Genomic DNA, 22,714 nt, shown 5'->3' on the forward strand with positions numbered 1-22,714 from the left:
TGCTCCTGTCAGGCAGTCCTACTTCCATAGCACCAAGCTCCAGCAACACTCTTTCCTCCCTACGCTCTTTTATTTCCAGCTATAGTAACAACTTTCTGTTATACTCCACCATTGCTTAATTGCACCAATCACCCTTCTCAGCTCTTCTAACCCTGCCCACACCTCCATAAATATTTATTTCATTCAGCTTTCTTTAGCAAAGCCTTCTAGCGTGCTCTCCCTTTTCTGTCAGGAACTGACTGATATATAAATTTACCTGAAAACTTTCAATATATTGAGGTTAATGACTATGTACACTGGTAATAAAATGTTTTCCTATTACAATGATTTCTAGAACTATAAGTTCATGAAATACATTATTATTGGTCAGAAAATTCTGCTAAAATTACATTTTTTTTGTGGGGGAAAGTCTATAAAAATAATTCATGATGATAATGGAGATTCGACATTGCTAGAAGTCTAGCTAAAATTTATATGGCCATACCTGAAACCAGTCAATGGTACAGCAGTTAATGAGAGAAGGAAATTTCCTAAGGCGATTCCGAAACGCGTCTCCAATGGGACTCATGGCGAGGACAACATGCAGCTGGTTGCGGCAGCGATCGATAAACATGTTGAAAAGAGCTATCGGGCTTCCATCCGTTTGTTTGGTTTTATCTCGTTGGCGATCTAACTGACGCATCTTATCACATATCTCCTGCTTCTCATCTAATGCAAAGAGATTTGGAACCTCCCCAGCATTTAGCAGATTGTTGACATCTTCTAGAAAGGACTCCCTTTTAATCTGAGTATCTGTAAACAGGAACACACCATGCATCTCACCTTCGGCACATTTCCTTAAGATCACTTTTAAATCTTCATGCCACTCAGTGCTACCATAGCCCTTGGAAATTTCAACCTGGAAAACTGAATAATCAGCCATATGGGCAGCTAATCTAGTGACAGACTGTCTTCCACTCCCTCCAACACCAACCAGAAGAGCGTGGCTGCGAGGCTGCTTCAGGATCCTTGAAATTCTGCTAATGTGTTCTATGGCAAATCGGAATAAGACGAGGTTCATGGTTTTTTTGCTCATGTTGTTATATTCCTCAAGGTGAGCTTCTACTATCGTCCGAAGATTATCCACATCTGCAACTTCTCTGTAGTTGGTGTCCTCCCTCTTGGGATCGTGGAAATCACAAAACATTAAGCTGCGTAGGTCATCTTCTTCCACCACCCCATCGCTATCAAAATCCAAATGTTGAAAAAGTTCGTGAAAATTTTCGTTCATATAATTTTTCAAAATTTCTCGAATGTGGTTGATAAGCCAACTTCTGTCTGCATTATCCAGAAGGCGATCATAATACACTCTAAGGACCTGAATAATAATAAAAAAGCAACTTTAGAAACTGGTTCTTCTTTTTTTTTTTTTTTTTTAGTTTTATTTCTGTGCTAATCTCAAGTAATATAAAAAGTACCCTCGGGAAATTTTTATGAGTTTTATTAAAAGCATATCCAAACAATCAGGACTAACTCATAATCATGTTTAATTTAAAAATTCATTTTGATCATATGTATTTAAAATGATACACAGTTACATTCAGTTATTAATAAATAAAGGTAATTTGGGGGGACTGAAGCAGACTGTAAAGATGCGAAGAGTATTAAGGACTAAAGAAGGAAAAAAAATTAGAGAAGATGAGCGACTGCCTTTGCTGTTCACTCATATATAGATAGAACTGGGTATTGGTATTTAGGATTTTTAAAATTATTGGCAAATCAATAGCTTTTATTTGTTTTTGTTTTTTTTTTAAAGCACATTTTCTAGGAAAAGAGGAACTGTCTTAGGTAGAAAGTAAGTTTGCTTTGGACATTTGTTCATTATTTTTGTTGTCATTGCAGAGAGTGATCTACTAAAATAAACTCTGGCTATAGACATGTTACGAGATTGAAAGAAATAGTTAATCAGGCTTGCTACGTAAAATAATTATTTCCTTGAAGTAGCATGGGTGTCCGCTGGTTAAAGTCTGTTTTGGACTGAACTGTATTCCTCCTAAATTCATAAGTTAAAGCCCTAATCCACAAATGTAACTATTTGGAGAGAGTTCCTTTAAGGTGGTAATTACAGTTAAATGAAGTTATAAGGATGAAGCGCTAATCCAATACAATTGGAGTCCTTATAAGAAGAGGAAGAGATAACAGAGCTCCCTCTCTCTCTGCAGGCGCACAGAGGAAAGGCCATGTGAGGATACGTGAGAAGGCATCTCTCTGCAAGCCAAAAAGAGAACCTTCACCAGAGCCCCACACTGACAGCAACTTGATCTTGGACTTCTAGACTCCAGAACTATGAGAAAATCAATTTCTGTTGTTTAAACCACTCAGTCTGTGGTATTTTGTTTGGAAGCAGAAGCGGATTAATACACATATAAGCAATGCATGTTTTTGTCAGCAAAACTTCTGATATTTGGGGGAAATTACTTAAACCTGTCTGAATCAGCTTCTTCACCTATAAGATGAAAGTAGTAACACTTGCTTTGCAAGCCTCACACATGTATGGTAAAAATAAATGACAACATATGTGAAAGCTATAGAACTGAGAAATATAATTACTACAACTGCTTTGGAGTCAACCTAATGGTGTACAGGAATAATGATTTTAGTGTTTTCACTGTCGTCAAGTTTGATGGCATAATAGTGTCATCCCTTTTTCTAATAGTGGTGGCTGCAAAGGCATATGGTGAGATTGGAGGCTCTCTCATGCTTCAACCAATTCAAAAGCTATTTCTCTATGGGACAATCTAGTTTCCCAACATATGCCAACAGTCACCTCCTTGGACTGAGGGACTGAAAACCTCCTATGATATCCCTCTGAGAAGACTTAACTTATTATGTCATATGAATAGAAAGTAATTACTAAATATTACATGTCATTCTAGTACAAACCTCATTAAATGGCCAAAGAGCTCAATAGCCATTGTCAAAACTCAATGATCTGACAACTAAGGCAGAATAGAGATCTGAAAAATGCTAAAAAGTAACTCTATATACTGAAAATATACAATGGTGCATATGAACAGTTCCCGTGATTGGAAGAAAGCAATGGCATATATAATCCTAAATGATGAAAAATGTTATGTGTAGCAAGACTGCCTTCTTTCCTCTCTTCATTCACTCATTCACCAATGTTTATTGAGTGCTTGCCATGTGTCAGGCACTGGGGAAAACAGTGAATAAATGAAATTGCTGTTTTCATAAAACTTCTATTCTAGTGGAGAAAATATGTAAGCAAAATTATAGCTGGTGGCAAGTGACATTCAGTATTATGAAGAATAAAGCAAGATCAGGGATAAAGAGCTGCAGGGCATAGGGATGGTCCAAGGTGAGCCTCAATGATAAGGGGATACCTGATCAGAGAACTTAAGGAGGTAATGGGGCAAGCCTTGTGAATAATGGGGTTAATGGTGTTCTAGGTAGAAGAAATATTAAGGGCAAAGTTCCTGAAATAGAGAATGCTAGATGCTTCCTAGAGTAAGATGTGGCCCACGACAAAACACTGCCTTAGGCAATGCACACTTTCAGTGAAGTCAATGACATCTCTTCTCTCTCCCTCTCCACATTTCACCATATGTCCATTATTCATGTGACCTACTAGACTTACAGCCTGTGTCCATGTTCCAGAACATGGGTTCCACTCTGGCAATTAAGTAACCTACAGCGGAGTGCAGTAAAAATCTGCAAATCATACTTTTCCCAAGAATCACTTTTTAGGGACTTTGCTGTGGCCAAAATTTCCTAGTAGAATAGATCTTCACTTGGACATATATTTGAAGATATGAAGACTTAGGAATTTAAACTGTAGATCTAAAAAGCCTACAGAAACAGAATTTTTTAAAGCCCTTTTGAAATTTATGTCTCCGTAGCACATGGTTTTAACATATTCCCATTATCTAGAATTCTAAAATTAAATTAACTATATTATTTATATATTAAAAATGAAAGAACGGTCTTCCTTCTACTTTCTCATATTTTTTGCCTATTTTTAAAATATTGAACTATAATTTTTGACACATTAATCTTTGTATTCTCTTTCTCTTTTTCTCTCCCTCCCTCTCTCCACAAGTTTTTACAAGAAAATGTTCACCCACATTCCTCCTCTCAAAGAGAACTTAACCACATTTTTCTATAGTTTCTATGCTCTCCGAACTTGTTTGCTTTGCAGTTCTTTTGGCACCTACTAAAACAATACGTAAGTAATATAAACACATTCGCTTCTTATGAAAAAGCTCAAAAAGTGTTCTATCTCAAAATTATTTGAAGTCAAACTAACGAGGGTTGTCACTTAAAGGAGATTGATCCCAAGTGGAATCTACTTCAAGGTATCTTATAAATCAACAGAAATTCAATATAAATCAACAGAGAGATAAAGCATTTTAAACATCATAAACTATCAGTGTCAAATAGTTTTAAGAATTAACTTGATTATTGATCTTCGTCATGTCAAATAACTGAATGCATTTCAACAGTATAAACTGCTGAATATTTCTTCTTGTCCAGTGTTGGCATGATAAAAATCTTTGTTTCTTACAGAATCATATTTCAACAACATGGAAATTTACCTCATGAACCCAAAGACGTTTAATTACTTCTTTGGTTTCTGCTGTTTCTGGTCTTGATAAACAAACACCTTGAATGACACGGGAGAAATCTCGGAGATTGAACAAGTAGTGAGATTTAGCTGGAGTAGGCAAGAGATTCTTCATTGCTTCTTTATACAAATTCATTGTACCATTTACAACTTGTGTTGTCAAATCTAGAAAATCATCTGGAAATTTATAACTTAAAAAAATTTAAATAAAAAGAAAATTTAGCAAATATAAAATTATGATACCTAATTTTATGGTAGCATAATTATCATACAATTTTTATTCTAATTAAATCAATTGATTTAATTTACAGATCACCCTTTCTTGTTATAATAATAGAATTACTTCTTTTAAAGTTACTTTCCATTCATTACCTTATTTCATGTTCAAAGCAACTCCATGAGTAAGCAGAACCAATTTAATGGACTTTCAATTACTTAAATAAGTGAACAGAAGAGCCAGCCAAGGAACCCACATTATATAACTCAAATCCAGCATCTATTAGGCAAATGAATCTTAAACTTTTCCACTCCCTGGCACTCTCAATTGCATATAGATAGAATCCCTGAAGAACAATAGTGAAACATGTATTTTCAGAGAAAGAGAAGGAAGAAAATAAAAATATAGAAAAAATTAAGGAAAATAGAAAAAGAAAAAGGAGTGCTAAAAAGAAAGTTAAATAAATAGTAAGCCAAGATTTATAGAAAGGGGTGCGTAGGGGGGCAAAGGGCATGATTACGGTAGAAAGAACATGAAGAAAGAATATACATTTGGAAAAACTGTTCATCTTTAACTTCTGCCTTGATGAAGAGTCAGCTGTCCTCCATCATCCCTGCATTGAGCCTGGAAAGACAATTTCCTGAGAATGGACATTAGGGAGCTGAGACTTGCACTGCTCAGGTCCACCTGGCCTCCTGACTCCTACATATCTTATGGAGAAGCACTGAGTGTCCAGAGCGAGGAAACAACATTTCCCCAGGGTACAGGATCCAAGGCTACACTCAAACATAGATATTCCTGAGGAACTCAAAGAGTTCTACTGGAGGGTATCAAAGTTACAGGATAAATTTGGAATATTTTTCCAGCATTAATTACACTACATGGTGAAAATTCAAAATAATGATAATTCTAATATGAACATATTATATAACAGAATGCAAAATTTGTATGAATTTTTAGACTAAAATCAAGACTTTGGACAAAAAAAAAAGAGAGAGAAAGATACTCTGGTTCCTTTTACATTATGCTCCCATAGCTGGGAGCAGTGAAGGGGAATAATTTTACTTGTTAACTTTTTCCTTGTCTAAGGATACTTTAGTGAAAAACTTTGAAAAGCACAACTTATATTGATATGTTTTCGAAAGATTTTATTCCCCTTAATGGAAAAACAAACACACCCTAAATTACTTACCAGATTTTTAAATGCCAGGTTAAGATTCTAGAGAAGATTGCAAACATGGATTTATCACTGAACTCATTGATTGTTATAATATTGAAATGTCGCATGTATCGAGGAGTTACCGGATTTCGACCACCACCTATATATTGAAAAGGATAACTCTTAACAATGTTACTAGTATATGCCAGAGTATTTTCTCTAATATTTTACAGCATAAAATCAGATGGACAAATTTGGGGCACACTGAATAAGAATAATCAGTTGTTTGGATAACGCTGATCTCAAAAAAATTTTCCCCTCAAACTCGAGGTTTTTTTTTTTTTTTTTAAGTCAAATTATCTGAATGAATTCAACTAATTAGACATAATCTTAGATCTAGTTTATGTTGCCAAAGGAAATTCTCCCAGACAGGAAGCGCCATTGGCTGCCTTCTCCATGACTCACAGCCCCAGTTAACTGTGAACGTCCTCATTACAATGAAATATTAAGATACAACTTAATATAAGGTGAACCCAACTGACCAAACTTTAGAGTCCTTCTCATGTGTCTGAAATTCAACACAACTTTGGCATACAGCTTAATTTTTTTCCCATATCTTGAAAGGAATTTCCCTAAGACTAGTCTATGTGGTTCAAATGGCCTAGCCACTTGCATTTTTAAAAATTTGGCTATTATCTCACTTTCATAAAATATTGATTAAATTTTCAAATATGAGGCTTTAATAACTGACTTAGAATGTAATACATCCTTTAACAAAATTGACTGATATTATCATCTTTAAATATATAGACAAACTGCAATTGTTTTTAAAAGGGATTTTATTATGAAATCTTTGGTAAATAAGTGATTTAAAAAGTGTATAATATCACTAAGATGTATTTTGCATAAAAATATACAGATTCACATTTTATGTTTGTTTAAAACCAGGTAAATCTGTATTTCATTTTTATCACTGAATCATTCAGTACTTGTTCTGAAAAACATGAATAATGTGTGAAAGCATATAATAGTCTATCGACTGAAATAGTTTTATATGTCTATGTATTGAGAAACTTGTAATGAACACTGATTTACCTGGTAAGTTTAAGGAGATGGTGAAAGAAGTGCAGAAGGAAAAGTGAGTAATTAGGTCCCCTGGCTTTGTCTTTAACCCATCCTCCCAGAGAACATTCAGAAATGGTGGTACTTTTAGGAAACAGGGCCCAAGAGGAAAAGATACCTCATAGACTCAGCCTACTCCTCTGAAGAGGCAGGGAAAAGTGGACATGTAGTACAAATGACTGGCTTGTGATGGCTGGAGAGAGATAAAGTAGAACTGAAGTTTAAGGCCCAGGGGCAGTAGTCTTATGAGAGAGAGAAAGAGAAAGAGAAAAAGAGAGAGAGGGAGGAAGGGAGAAACTGACAGAGAGAGAGAGAGCATCAAAGTGGTCCAAGGAGTGTGCTGAGAACAATCACTGACTCAGCAAACTGCATTATGGGTCAGATAAAGGTGAGGGGTTCAGAGGCAAATACTAGAGAGATTCCTAAAAGAAATGGTACATTGAGAAAATACATTTTTGAGAAATAGAATACTAGCCTGAGTTCAGAAGAAGAATAAAGATGTCCAATTAGTTGACTCAAGCCATTTTAGATATTCCAGCATAAAAAATTTCCCCCACATAAAGATTTATTTGAGTTTACAAATTTCTCTTGGAAAAATGTAAAGGGTCTTTAAGAATTAATTCTTTTGGCCATCTCCTACTTAAATTCCTCTCAACAGCCTTTCTGTTGAGTCCACAGACTCACTAGAATAGGACTAGGTTGGGGTAGAGGAAAGGTGAACTCCGAACCAAGAATGTTTCATACAGTTGAAACTTTAATGAATGAAACAGAGGGTAATGAGCTTCCCAGGGGTATGTAGGTTCTTAGAATGCAGGGACAGGAAATAGGAAACAAAGTTCCAGAAGGTGAGAGAAAATGGATTTGGAAGAGATAGTGGAAGAATGGCCCAAACCAAGGCAACCCACTTTGCAGTGTTGACCACTGTGGTACACTCCCTTAAGTCATAACGTATACACATAGAAAACACATACACAAAACATTAACTCAAATAGTCCAATTGGCTTTCTCTTTCTCCAGCTCTCTTTAGATATAGCCAGAGTGATTTTCAATCTTAATAATCATGAACTTGGAAAATGTACCTGGAGGTCCCATAGCACACATGATTTGAATATCCACTAGTTTAATCATAGAACAATCTTTTAGGTCGTACCAATTCCAGTGATCTAACCACTGTCTCAGTAACTCAATGGGAGGTTGAGCCCCGTATACCTCCCGAGCAGGCATATTGACATCATCTACAAACACAACCTGAGAATGACAAGCGAAAAGGTACACATCTTAGAAAATATTTACATCTTAATATAGTGTCTTACTTTATAAACAATGTTGAGGCAAAGAACTGGATCATCTTATAGACTTATGTGAGAAGCAAAGGTTTTCTTTTCAAATCAAGAATAATATCCCTTAGCATCCACGCCTCTAAGGGGTAGGGAGACAGTTTTATTACTAACTTTTATAGATTAAGAGTTCTGGACTTATTAATCCTCTCATACAATTCCTCAATATGCCTTTTCTTTTCTCCTTGTACAACTTCAATACATTAAAATAAATGAGAAAGGTGTGATTTTAAAATGATTATAACATCTAAGTGGTTAGAGTGACATTTAGAAGGGTATCCTTGGTAGAGGAACACAGGTAAATCAATTGATAGCTTGTCTGTTTAGGGGCTTAGAAGAGCAAACAGCATAGACTCTGCTGAGTAAAAATGTCAATGAGAGAATTAGGAAAATAGATAATTTACCAGTTGAATATTCTACTTTCAATTCCAAGGACAATTGCTTATTTCTAATGTCAAGTTGGCTAATGCACATACAAATATGAACATGCATTTAGGAAAACTTCTTCTTCAAAGTTTGTGTTAAAAAAAAAAAAAGCTGTAGAAAAAGATTTCAAGCCCCAGTATATCTGGTTTTCCTTGTTCTGACTGTAGCAGTATGTATGAATAGGACCAGTGCTGTAGCATATATATTGAAAGAGCAATTACCATTCTCTTGCCCAAAGGAGGACCAAAAACTCCCTTTCTTCTTTTGTCCAATTTTGACATGATAATATTCTGAGTTTGAGCTGCTGTAGTTTGTGCTGAGAAGTTAATTAGCAGAGGCTTGTAGATTTCTTTATTGAGTTGATTTAAAAGGAAGTTCTATATAATAGGAAATAGTAAAATTAGCCATAGATGAAATATTTTGACAGTTCAAAATAAAACCTAAGCATCATTGTTGACACACTTGAATTTAATTTTAGAGTGTCTTAACAATGTACAAAGAGATGGAATCATTAGAAATAAGTTACCACGTCAATGGTGTGTCTCTACTTGTCTAGGCCCTATGCATGTAGCTTCTCTGATTTCCAAAACCATCATGTAGATTATGTATGCCTTCTTAACATGAAGTCACAGTGACTCAGAGGTTAAGAAACTAGCTTAAGGTGTCAGGAATGGGGCAAGAATTCAGACTGCCATTTGTCTCTTTCCAGATCAATATTCTTTTTAATATAGCTTATTATCTTTCTACTTAAATATCAAGTTATCTGATTATAAGTTAGGGAGCTTAGATAGATAATATAATTATATTTTAAAAATGGAATTCACTGGAAAGTAAGTATAATTATAATGATTCTTAATCAAGATATTGTGTTTTGCAAATTATCTTATACATGAATAATGAAATAGAAAACTATTTATAATATATTAAGTAGAAAAAAGCAGATTACAATATAAAATGCAAAATATGTTCCCAATTTTGTAAACAGTAATGTTTGTTTGTTTGTTTTGCCTGGATAGTTTATTGCCTGGGCCGAATTGATGGGGGTACAAAAGACAAAAGGCTTTATTTTTTTCTAGCTACTGCCTTTAACTATGTCAGCTCTCCATTCCCTGACTCTTGACATCTCGAGTAAATCCCTTAGTTTTCTGTACAGTTTCAGTTGTTTTTTTAAAAATCCAAGTAAAATCAACATTTTGATTTAAAAGCTCAGTCAAACTTTCTCTCCTCCCTGCTCTTGGATATTCCCTGATACATACAGTATTTAGGTTATAATAAAGATATCATTTCAATCTGTTGTGAGATTATTTAACAAATGATATCGGGACAATTATTTAACTATATACCCAATATGTTCCAAAAGGATTAAAAGATTGAATTAAAATATAAAATCAATAAAAAATGAGAAATAGGTACTCTCATAAGTTGGGAGAATGTGAATTGACTGGGAACTGCAATGAAGGAGGAACAATTGATGGCTCCTTCACTCTCCTTTTCCTTTGTCTCCTATCTTTTTCCTGTCCCACAGTTGGGTAAGGGGCAGAGCAAAAGGAAGAAAGGCAAAAGTCATACTTCACAGGCATTACTGTGGTTCCCTCTTCGCTAATGCTTGCTTGCCCGCTGTCATGGCAGGCTTCCAATTGCTTGCTCTCTGAGAGGAGCAGATGTGCAGGTTCTTTAGATACTCCAAAGGGACATCCACACTGCACAGTTCCCTGACAAAAGGGCACTGATGAGGTTCCCTCACTGCTGTGGGCAGTTGTCTAGAATGGAGTCCCAGGAAGACTTATCTTCCATGTTGCCCAATTAGCCCTGATGAAACTTGCAACTACTTGCCATGCAAAAGTCTGAGGGTACTATTTATTATTAGTTCCAGCCAGCTTACTGCCTTTGGAAATCTGAAACTAAAGACAAGAACCGGTCTTTGATCAATGTGACCTCCTAAACTAAAGGGAACACAGACTGTGTAAAGCTACTGAGATTTGGAGCTTCATCTATTACAACAGCTAGCTGGAATAGATTCCAGAAATCATTAACAAAAATTAGTCTTATTACTACATAGTAACCGTTCAGATATTAAATAATTTAGAAAATTAAATATCAAGCATAATTAACCAAAACACCTTTTTCGAGGGATATAAAATTCTTCGTCCTAGAAAATGGGACAGTAATTCAGTATATAAAGTTGCGTCATATCTTTAATCAATTTTCTAAAATAAATAGGCAATTACACAAGAATTCTCTGTAGCTCCAACATCGAAATACTTGAGTATTTAAAGATATTGTCTACTATTTCAGGTAGTTTTTAAAATAGCGTTCTTAGGAATATTATGCACATTTTAATATGTAGATTTCTACAATACTTACAATAATGTAAACACTCTTTCCAGTTCCAGTTGGTCCTACAAATATTGAAGGCTTTTGATGGGTGGTTAACAATTCCATTAACGCAGAATATCGAATTGTGTCCAGAGTTGGTACAATGATTTCATTAAACATCATATCCTTAGGAATTGGAGGAGCATCTGCCAATTTCTTTATCCATGGTTCCCATTTTCCTATTCCCTGTTTATAATAAACAGCCAGATAGTGAATGATATGTTATGAAATACTTTGAAAAGTTCTACTTTCCCATGCCATTGTAGAAAACATGACTGATCAAGACCAAGAAACCTTAATATTTATACATTTGTTTTTATCCTTTAAAACACTTCACCCTGATTTTTCAAAGTTAAATTTTGTGTCAAATTAAAAAAACAACTAGGCTTTAACATGAATAAATGAAATTGTGTGGCTATGATATTTTTGATGTCCTGAAATTGCTGATTATGTCCACTCAAATATTAGTTATTTTGGCCAAATGTTAGATTCTTTAATGGCATTGAGAAAATTGGACTAATCAATGCATAAAAGAGCAAAGAAATTTATTTAATAAATATCAACCAATATAAACATTCTTCTACCTAGAACATCAGCTGCACATTGCTGAACTTTTATAATGGTATTTATAACATCGGCTTATCATTTTAGGCAAGATTTCTATTTTTATTTGATTATGGAAAAAAAAACAACTAAATTTACCTTCAACCATTTTTAAGTGTACAGTTCAGCAGTGTTAATTATATTCATGTTGTGCAACAGATATCTAGAACAGATGCAATTTCTTAATATGAGATTTTTATTACGAATTAACATTATACTATGTCTTTGCATCCAATTAGCTTGTGAACTAAAATTTTAATTTGCTATGACAGCGTTTATAATAAAAAATTTCAAAAATTTCAAAAATGTCATGTTAACTCTATCTTTCGAAAAATACCGCTTGCCTTTCCATTCTTACAGAATCAATTCAAAACACATCAGAATTCAGGCTCATCTTTCCTTCACATTTTCATGTGTCTCACAACCCAGCTTCACTGATAAATCTATTGGTTTCAAACATGCCCCAGGTCTCTGGGCCTTGACACTTGGCATTCTTTTGTCCTCAGGTGTTACATAACTCTCTTCTGAAGAGCTTAGACTCTCATTGAGGGCAGCACTGTGCCTTATTCATTTTTGTGTTCTCTGGCACAGTGCTGCACATATAGTAGAGATTTTTTTGAGGAGGCTGAATTTATATCAGTTTGAAAATTGTGTTGCAAAAAAATTTCTAGAACTTCATAGAACTGATGAAGAAATAATTCCTTTTTCATGTTTTTGAGAATCTTTTCTAACATGGATCTGTTGCCACCATATAGGGAATGAAAAATTTAGAATCAGAAAACCTGGAATGGACAGTCATTCAGAGATTGTATGACCTTGGGGAAAATTATATAATATCTCTGAACTCCAATTCCCTCAATGGTAAAACTTGCAAAATAATCCTATCTTTCCTATTTCACTATGATGTTTAAAAAAAAGAAGAAGAAATGATTGTGTAAAAAGTTTAATAAACTACGAAGTGCTCTAAAAATATAGGGTATTGTTAGTAATTTGAAATAAAATAAAATAGAATAAATTAAAATACACAAAAATTAAAAGATAATATCTTGCAGGTGAAGAATCTCTTCTGAGGTAAGCTTGGCAATACATCCCCGGAGTCATAAAAATTTAAAAATTGATATAGTTATTCTTTTCTAGGAACTTATCTTAAAGAAATAATAAAATATGTACACAATGACTTGTGTACAAAATATTCACCAAAGCAGAAAAACTAACAAATGACAAAAACAGTTCAATGTCCAAGAGTAGGAAATTATTTGAATAGATCATGGTCCATCCAGGTGGCTGAAAAAAGGGAGGCTTTAGAAAAATAAATTTATTAAAGAAATCTTAGTGGGATAGAAAAGTATTTTCTCTATTAAGGGAAAAAGAAGGATATAAAACTCCCCATTGGGGATATGGTATGATCTCAACTTCACTTGAATCTACACATATTTAAATAATATATATTCTTAAACTTTGTTCTCAAGAAAGTGAGAGCTGTTACATAAAAACAAACAAGTAAACAAATATCACCCAGGTTTTATTGTCCAATCTATTTGAGAAATATTGAATTTACACTAACCCAGTTGCACTCCTGCAGGACTTCTTAGTGCCTGCAATATGCTAATATGCACCATGAACCTCCAAGGAGTGTCCTAAACCAGTATGTACCTGGTGCTGAACTAGATATAATAATGTATAATTTTACTTAATGAGTACAATTGACCCATCAGGTATTATTATTTACCTCATTTTATCAATAAGAAAAAAAAGGTTCAGGGAGATTAAATAACTAGTCCAAAGCTACACAGAAAGAAAGTGGTTTTACTAGGACTCAAACCTGGGTGTGTCTGACTTCAAAGCCAGGGCACCCTTCTCTATTTCATGCTGTCTCTGAAGGTAAACAACAGTGACAATGTGACCACAGAGCCATTATGTGCTTTGTGACTTGGAGGGGGCTCTGCCAATGTGATAGTTGCAAATCTTGTTTCAGAATTCTTACCTCAGTGACAAATTGATAATCATAAATTGTTCCTTTTTCAGGAAATGGGACAGTTAGTTCTTTTGAAGACGTTTGTTCAGCACCACTCAGTAATTTAAACCTATTTCGAGTTAGTTCCGAAATTGGACCTTCCATTAGTTCCCGAAGAATCTTATTAAATTTCAACCGATCATCATCTTTACAAGAAGCACCGACAGACCATATTAGTGAAAACAGAAAAATGCCCTGCATTGGAAAGATGAAAAGATAGAGTTCATTTAAAGAATAACTTTAATCTATCCTTGAAGCTTCAATCAGATTAGCCAGATTAATATCTGTGAAAGGAAATGAATAAACTGATATATAATAGTAGGCCATCTCAGGATTTTGTAATAATTAGATTTTTTAAAACAAATTGCATGTTTTATAAAATATTACTATCAGAGAAGAATAAATTCTAACCAGGGTGAAACCTTAGAATGATTAATCTGGAAGACTACATAATATTTTAAGTATATGGCAGGAACTTGAAATTTAAAAAAAAAAAAATTGAGATAATTTTTTATTAAGGTATAATGGCATGTTTTAATAAGGAATAATCAACCCACAATATACATGTTTTTTAAATCTAAATTTTGATACAGTTTTTTTAACTAGAACAAATTCATATTCTTTATTTACCTGTTATAATAATTATCAGAGCATTGATTGTATAACAAGAACTACCATCCTGTAAGCTTTCTTTTTACCAGACTCAGAGAGAGGGAACAGAGTCAGTGACAAAATCGACCATTTAATCAGAAAACCTGTTTTCTTGTTTTAAAGCCAAATCACCTTTTTAATGCCAATGCTAACACAGTCTTGACTATGCTCATAAAAGTTGTAGACTCTACTTAGACACTGTCCACCTACTCCCAGATTACTCACAGATTATTTCTCTCTGGAAACTAAAACTAAATTAGAAATTAATTAATTTCATAAAATATAAGCAATACAAGTAACATATTGACTACATTGGGAGCATTACCATTAGTAATACATAATTTTTATTAAAGACTATCCAAGATCTGTTGATAATTTTATTTCTATTCTAAAAATGTTTATAGTTTATATATTTTCTTGCTTTCCTCAATCTAAATATATATATTTATACATCCATATGTAAACATAAATTATTAAATATTTATATTTCATGAAAAAGATAAGAAAATCAAGGGGGAAAATGATGAATTATCATGATTTGACAGTTGAAGGAGAGGTGAATCTCATCATCAAATGGTCATTAACGTTTTGAGAGTTGATAATTTCTGAAGCTCATCAAATGACCCAAGATTTCAATAGCAGATCTCAGGAGATCACTGGGCTCCACTCTAGGCACTTCCCTACCAGCACCTGGGATTTTGGGCCTGACTTTTTTCTCATTGTTCAGCTACCACCCATTGTCTAGTCCCCAAATTCAGAGGGAAAATGAGTTTCATTAACTAATAAGTATGAGAGAAAGCAATAGATGTCTCTCCATTGCAAGATTCAAACACGATGGATCTTACCTCAAGTAAAGAGTAAGCTTCTCGATCATTTCTGTGTTTTACTTTGACTTCATCAGCAAACTCATCCATAAAACAGTCTATTAGATTCATTAAGGATCGTACTAAGTTTGTATCTGAAGTAGGAGATAATTCCTAAAAATTAGAGGAAAAAAGTCTATAAAACAAGTTAATTTAAACGAGGCACTAATTAAAACAGCATCAACTAATTATTGGACTCATTTAATTCTAACAGCCATAGTATCTATGAAAAGGTACTGTTATTGTAATTCTAGTTTTATAGGTGAGAAAACTGAGGCACACATTAACCGCCGCAGCTGTGGCATCATGTAAAAGTAGCTTGTGCTCTGTAATGGCTCTTACACCGAATCTCAAACTTAAAAAATTTGACCTCTTAGCAGTTTCTCATAATGCCCTCTACTTGCTTTGCACAATGCTCTCTCTCCTCTCCTCCCTCTGTCCTCCCCAAATAGTTAGTGCATTCAGGATTCTATCCTTTGCTCTTTTCTTTTTTACTCTGGATTTTCCCTTTAGGTAATCTCCACTAACATGGTTTTAAACTCCACTCTCCAGCTCTGTGCCTGCAGCCAAATCTCTTACCTCGAGCTTTTCCGTTATGTTTCCAATACCAGTAGAAATACCAGCCATGTGTCCCTATATTTGTTCTAGAGCCAAAGTCATCCTAAAAGACCTTTGGTCTGCATGTCTCAAAGCAGAAATTAAGCATACTGTTTCCTACGATTTTCAGCTAGAGGGGGTTTAAGAGCCTTACTAGAACTCCCTCAAGGCAGATTTCCATTCCGGCTGTTGCTTATCTACCTTCTATCTTTCCCCCTATCCCTACTCTAACCCCCCAGGGTGTACTGAAAAAAAGAAAAATGGATTTGCCTACTTTGGGACCTCTTTAAATCCTTCTACCATGGACTGACTTTCCTCCCTGAATTCCAGTTTTTTCAGCTATTGACAGCAATCCCTAAACAATTAGATTCACCCATACTATATGTATATAGTAAGTTCCTCATTTAGTATGCCTAAGCAGTAATATGTGTTCCTCCATTATTATGTAATCTCCAGGTCTTTGGATATCAAAATGAGACTACTTTTAAAAAATTGTCCTTTTTCTGACTATAAAATAATATATATTTATTCTAGGAACTTTGGAAAACAAAGTAAAAACTATTTAAAATATAATAGTCCATCAGAAATAAGTGATATCACTTTAGGATATTTTTATCCAGAAGTGGTTAGGTGGGTCTTGGAGTTTTTTGGGTTTTGTTTGTTTGTTTGTTCATTTGTTTGTTTGTTTTGTCTGGAGAGAGAAAAGATTAACGCCCAAACATTTTCTCAAGTCCTAAGAGGCTTTACTTAAAATATTTTTTGGAGGGAATAATTATATCGATTAGTATCTTTCTACTTTAATTATTTTAAAAGTTTTTAGTCAAGCCAGTTAAGAAATTATTTTAATATCTGATTGTTGACAATAAAAACAGACATTTAAATTTATATATTTGGCTAATTTGGCTTTTCCATTTATTTTTTAACTCTTAAAATTCCCATCCCTCTTACCTTTGCATGCTTTCTAATAAATTCAACAGAAATAGGGACCATTCTGTCAAACAAGCCCATTATAAATTCCTTCTGAATAGTACTGATCGCAGCAGGTAAGAGATTTAGCCAAGATATCATCAGTGGTCTCCAGCCTAACATGTGAGGCTCCATGTAAATCATACCACATCTGGAAACCTGGAAAAAATAACTATTTATCATCCAGGTAATGCTTATAAAAGAAATATGACTTGGTACATCTGTTTCTTATAACCTTCAGAAAACTCTCAGGAAAAAAAAAAAGTTTAATTTTATATAGTTTTATTATCTAAATTTTTGTGTATGACTTTACCAAATGGTCCTAGACAAAGAGGAAAATAATGCCTGACTCTTAAATTTGTCAAGGTATGTGAACAAATATGACTGCTCTTGGAGAATCACACAGATTGCTGTTAAAATAAATTCTACTATTTTTTATTTAAAGTCAAAGTTACTCCGTAATAAAAGTATTTATAAAATTTTAAGTTCGTAAGCAGATGTCAAAATTGAGAACTTACAGTGGCAGGAGAAGCAACTTCCAAATCCATTGGTTCAAAAATAAGATTCATTTGTGATGACATTTGAATAATCTCCCCGCTCATCAGACATAGTTTTTTGTTGTCATCCAGAACAGTGTTCATATTCTCAATCCATACTGCATCTACCGGTCCATCAAAAATTAACCATTTCCTATCTGGTGTCTGGTTTATGCATACAGTGGATACAGGGAAAAAATGTAATAATGATAATGAAACAGTTCAATAATATTTCAAAATTTAAAATGTAACTCTCTTCAAATGAATTTCACCATGAAAATGTAAAGGTATCTTTTGAATAATGTGTGTGAATATACATATGTGTGTGTGAAGGTATCTTTTGAATAATGTGTGTGAATATACATATGTGTGTGGGAATATATATATAGATAATATAGATATAGATAGATATATAGATATAGTCAGTAAAGAAGCCTGTATATGCCATGGGCAAGACACAATATAACATCTTTTCTTAAGATTTCATCTTTTCCAATGTTTCTGAACTCATAGTTAACATATTTTCAAAAGTATATGTTAAAAACATAAAATTGCCAGGGAAAACAGAATTTTCATTTGGATTGTCTGACTCTATGTAGTATTGTGTTCATATATATTAATTATCTTATGTGCTAAGTCAAATATTTGTTCCCTCCACTGAATGAATCCACATACATACTTTTACATATCCCTCTGGGACTGAACTCCCTCATGGTGGTACAGGACATTAATGTCAATATAACATTCACAATCCCACAATGATAAATATGAAAATATTTACACATTGTCTGGAATACAGTAAATGCTCAACAAATATTAAGGAGTGGCCAGGTCTTAGCCAGCAAATGCAAAAATGGATCCTCTTTTCCAGATCCTTCTGAATCGGCCCTTTTATGTACAGAGATGATGCCTTGGTTCACTTTCAGCAAATGTAAATTTGAGCTGAGTGTTGAACACTTTGAATTCATCTGAACACACCCTCAGTACTTATGGCCAACTGCATTGATCTTTGAGGCAGTGGGCCTGTCATAGGCTTAGGCCACCACACAGTCACACTCAGAGGCCAGCTCTGGCTGTGTTCAGGAAGCAGGGAAAAGCCCAACCCTCAGAGATCGACTTTCCCTTTCCCTGTTGGTTTCCCAATGCTGTTCATTTTCACTTTGTGGAACACTGCCTTGTAATGACAAGATGTTGGGATTTGCAGTCTGAAGGACCTCACTTTTTTTTTTAAATTAAGTTTATTGAGGTAACATTGGTTAATATAATTATATAATTTTCAAGTGTATATTATCATTTGACATTTGTATATTCTATTGCGTGTTTACCATCCCAAGTCCAGTTTTCTTCAGCTACTATATATTTGATCCCCTTTACCCACTTCGCCCTCCCCCTAAACTCTATATTTGATTCCCTTTACCCTGTCTACCTCCCCGCTCCTCCCCTACCCCACTAGTAACCACTAGTCTATAGTCCTCTGGTAACCACTAGTCTATAGTCCATATCCATGAGTCTCTGTTTGTTTGTCCTGCTCATTTGTTGCTTTTAGGTTTATATCCTACATATAAGTGATATCATGTGATTTTCAACTTTTTCTGTCTGGCTTATTTCTCTTAGCATGCTTATCTTAAGGTCCATCCATGTTGTCACAAATGGCAGTATCTCATCTCTTCTTATGGCTGAGTAATATTCCATTGTATATATATACCACAGCTTCTTTAGCCAATCATCTATCATGGACACTTTGGTTGCTTCCATGTCCTGGCCACTGTGAATAATGCTACTATGAATATCTTTTTGGATATGGGTTTTCAAGTCTTTGGGGTAAATACCCAGTAGAGGAATTGCTAGATCATATGGTAGATCAATTCTCAGTTTTTTGAGAAACCTCCATACTGTTTTCCATAGTGGCTGCACCAATTTGCAGTCCCATCAGCAGTGTATGAGGGTTCCTTTTTCTCCGCATCCTCTCCAACACTTGTTATTACTTGTCCTGTTGATTATAGCTATTTTAACAGGTGTGAGATGGTATCTCATTGTGGTTTTGATTTTCATTTCCCTAGTAGCTAGCAATGTTGACTATCTTTTCATATATTTGTTGGCCATTTGTATGTCCTCTAGGGAGAAGTGTCTGTTCAAGGACCTCACTTTTAGTTAGGCTCAGTAGTTATGAGATATAGCTTCCTGGAAAATGCAATGTAAGCTAAGGAACTGAGTGTAAAATGGGAGATATCTCATGATTATTTCTGTATGAATAATGTAACTGCATAAGTTATCCAGAGACTTCACATGTTAATCTGGGCCCGAGAGCATCCACTGTGACAAGAAGACCTGAGAAGTTACATCGATAGTCCCAGACCTCTGTCTGCCTCACTTGTGCCTCAGGATTACTTTTATTTTTGAAATTACTAGTAAAGCCTGCTACTGGGCAATATCTCTGCCCCATGAGAATCTATCCTTATGTTACTCATTGCCCAAGGTCCTTCAGCCAATACGAGCAGAGCTGAGATTTGATGTTTTTCTGTTATCACACTGACTCATGAGTCATGTTTAGCCGGGTCCTCAAGTGGGTAAAGAGCACCAAATTTAGGATGTATAGTAGTGAGAATAAAGAAAACATTTGATTTAATTATTGATTTTTTTTTTTTAAATAAATGTCTCTAGCCTCGACCCCTTTTCCTTCAAGACCAGCCTCGGCAAGCTATCTCCCATATGATCACACTCCATGGATAGCCCCCCTAACATATGGCAACCAAGTAACCAGCTATTGATCTATGATCTCTTTTTGAAGAGTGAGCAACAGCCATTCATCAGAATAGGCTGAATAAGCTGGGAGTAAGTAAGCACTTGCTCTCATTCACAGCAGTCAACATCGGGCACATTCCTTAACTCTTCTGTTCTCCACAGGCAGTCCCTTCTTTTCCTACCACACTAGAGGGAAAGTGTTGGAACGTTGAAACACTGTTTTGTAAAGGTCTGCAATTTCTTCTCTAAACATTGCAGTAAACCTAACAGTGGCTGTGACAGTGACAGCAGCCCCGCAGCAGGGCGAAGGAAGAACATTACCAAAGGAGCAAAAGGATTATGTTATTCCTGGATCATTTAGCCTGGATAAAGAGAACCAGAAATATTCTCTGCTGCCCTTTTTCCTCCTGCCCTCTTCCCTGTGCACAACAGGGCAAAGGCACTTGCCCCCAGGGTCTCTGGCATTTTTGTAGGTGCCAACAAGGTTCTTCACAGAAACACTGCCAGACTATCCAGTGATGTGTTTTAAGTAAATATCTTGAGATAGAAACAAATGTTTCTTTGAAATAACTGAAAAAGTCAGAAATTAGTGAAAAGGAAATATCATAGTCTCTCTAAAACACTTGCAAAAGTGTTAGTACTTACCACAGAAGAAGCAAATGCTCGAAAACTGACAGCGAGGACACCATCAGACCACTCATGGGACACTAAATCAAACTGGCCATACAGCTGACCCATGGTGACAGACTTAGGGTTTAAGACAGTAATTTGAACCTTGTTTTCTTCCATTAACCCCTTAATGGGAAAAAATATTTAATAATCAATCAATCATTTATTTAGAAGAATAGTGTCTTTATTCATAGAAAATATGATTGTGAATGTTGAAAATCCTAAAGATTCATTAAAAAAAAAAAAAAAACTACCAGAAGTAAGGAGTGAATTTAATAAGGCTCTAGCATTTAAAGTCAACATATAAAGATCGATTGTGTTTTCCATATGATGCCAATGAACAATTGAAAAATAAAAATTTTTAAATATCATTTACAATAGTATTTTAAAAACTCATACTTAGGAATAAATTAGCAAATGTTACACAAAATCTATAAATCTAAAACTACAAAATGGGAATTAGCAATTTTTTTGGTAAAGGGTCAGGTAGTAAATAATGATAGATTTTGCAGGTTACATATTATAATCCAAATATAGGGAAATATGTACCATTCTCACAGAATGGAAATTAATACTGGTAATTTGTCAGTTTCAAGCAAAACCCTGAAAGCTTTACAAGACATGTTAATACCCTTGGGGCAAAGGCTTTTTGTTTTTTGTTTTTAATTAATAGATTTTATTTTTCAAGAGTAGTTTTAGGTTTAGAGAAAAATTCAGCAGAAAGTACAGAGATTCACATATATTTACTCTCCATCTCACCCTCCTCTTCTATTAGGACTTGCATTGGTGTAGCACATTGTTATAATTGATGAATTGATGTTGATTTTATTACTATTATCATTATTATTAACTAAAGTCCATGGTTTACATCAGGGTTCATTTTTTGCATTGTACAGTTCTATGGGTTTTGACAAATGCATAATAAGGTCATCTATCCACCATTTCAATATCTTATAGAATAGTTTCATTGCCCTAAAAATCCCCCGTGCTCTACCTATTTATAATAATTTCTTTTTATATATATAACAAAACAGTAAGTTCGACTCTTCCCAAAACTGCCTTCTGTCTGCCACCCCCAGAGCTTGGAACATAAATTAACAAACTAAAGAAAGGATGTGGGAATAATAATATTAAGCGGCAAAACCACCTCAAGGTCTTGCTTTCTTGTTGTGTCTTCCTAAATTCAGAAGTGAGGGAAAGCTCTGTCATCTTTTTAGTCAGAATAAAGTTGCTGCCACCAAAGCAAGGGTTTTGTCCCAAATGCAGCAAGCCTAGTGTGAAGCTATAGCTTACATGCAGTGACTAAGGAGGCCTGCTCCTTTTAGATCGCCACAAGGTCACTCAGAATTTCCTGGTAATAAACCATTTTGGGCTTTACAACAGAACCAGAATACATGCTCATACCTTTATCTTTTAATCTTTGAGTGGTATCATGTTTGACTCTTTTGAAACATTTTTTTTATATATATATATATAGTGAAAGCGAGTAGTCAATTTAACGATGAAACAACACAAAACAAAAAATACAAATAAGCAAAAACCAAGAAAAGGAAGGCAGGATGGCAGAACAGCAGGAAGGGTAAAGGGAAGGGAAAGTATGGGAAGAAAAGAAACAGCATGAAAGCATAAAAGCAGAGGAAACAGACAATAGAAATAAGTAGGATATCAGTATGTATGATAAAAAATATAAATGAATTTAAATTCCCCTATGTAAAGATAAAGACCATCAAATTGGAGAAAATAAAAGTAAGATTATTTACTCTCTACAAAAAGTAAATTACAGTGACACCAAGGTTACAATTAAGGATATGG

The 22,714-nt window shown here is 34.6% G+C and overlaps 1 protein-coding gene across 1 annotated transcript in view; it reads right to left on the bottom strand.

Moving 5' to 3' along the window:
• The window catches only part of DNAH7 (dynein axonemal heavy chain 7), a 208,265-nt gene that overhangs the window by 88,940 nt on the left and 96,611 nt on the right, over positions 1–22,714 (bottom strand). Inside the window, exons 31-41 of the mRNA XM_039844299.1 lie at positions 20,879–21,028; positions 17,474–17,656; positions 16,938–17,114; positions 15,375–15,506; positions 13,849–14,073; positions 11,250–11,447; positions 9,107–9,262; positions 8,202–8,370; positions 6,034–6,160; positions 4,596–4,815; positions 485–1,357 (exon numbers count right to left, since the gene is read on the bottom strand). Coding sequence (XP_039700233.1) covers positions 485–1,357; positions 4,596–4,815; positions 6,034–6,160; positions 8,202–8,370; positions 9,107–9,262; positions 11,250–11,447; positions 13,849–14,073; positions 15,375–15,506; positions 16,938–17,114; positions 17,474–17,656; positions 20,879–21,028 — 2,610 coding nt within the window. The remainder of the gene's footprint in view (positions 1–484; positions 1,358–4,595; positions 4,816–6,033; positions 6,161–8,201; positions 8,371–9,106; positions 9,263–11,249; positions 11,448–13,848; positions 14,074–15,374; positions 15,507–16,937; positions 17,115–17,473; positions 17,657–20,878; positions 21,029–22,714) is intronic.

The sequence above is a fragment of the Pteropus medius genome, unplaced genomic scaffold, assembly GCF_902729225.1.
Source record: "Pteropus medius unplaced genomic scaffold, Ma_sr-lr_union100, whole genome shotgun sequence".
Classification (NCBI taxonomy): Eukaryota; Metazoa; Chordata; class Mammalia; order Chiroptera; family Pteropodidae; genus Pteropus; species Pteropus medius.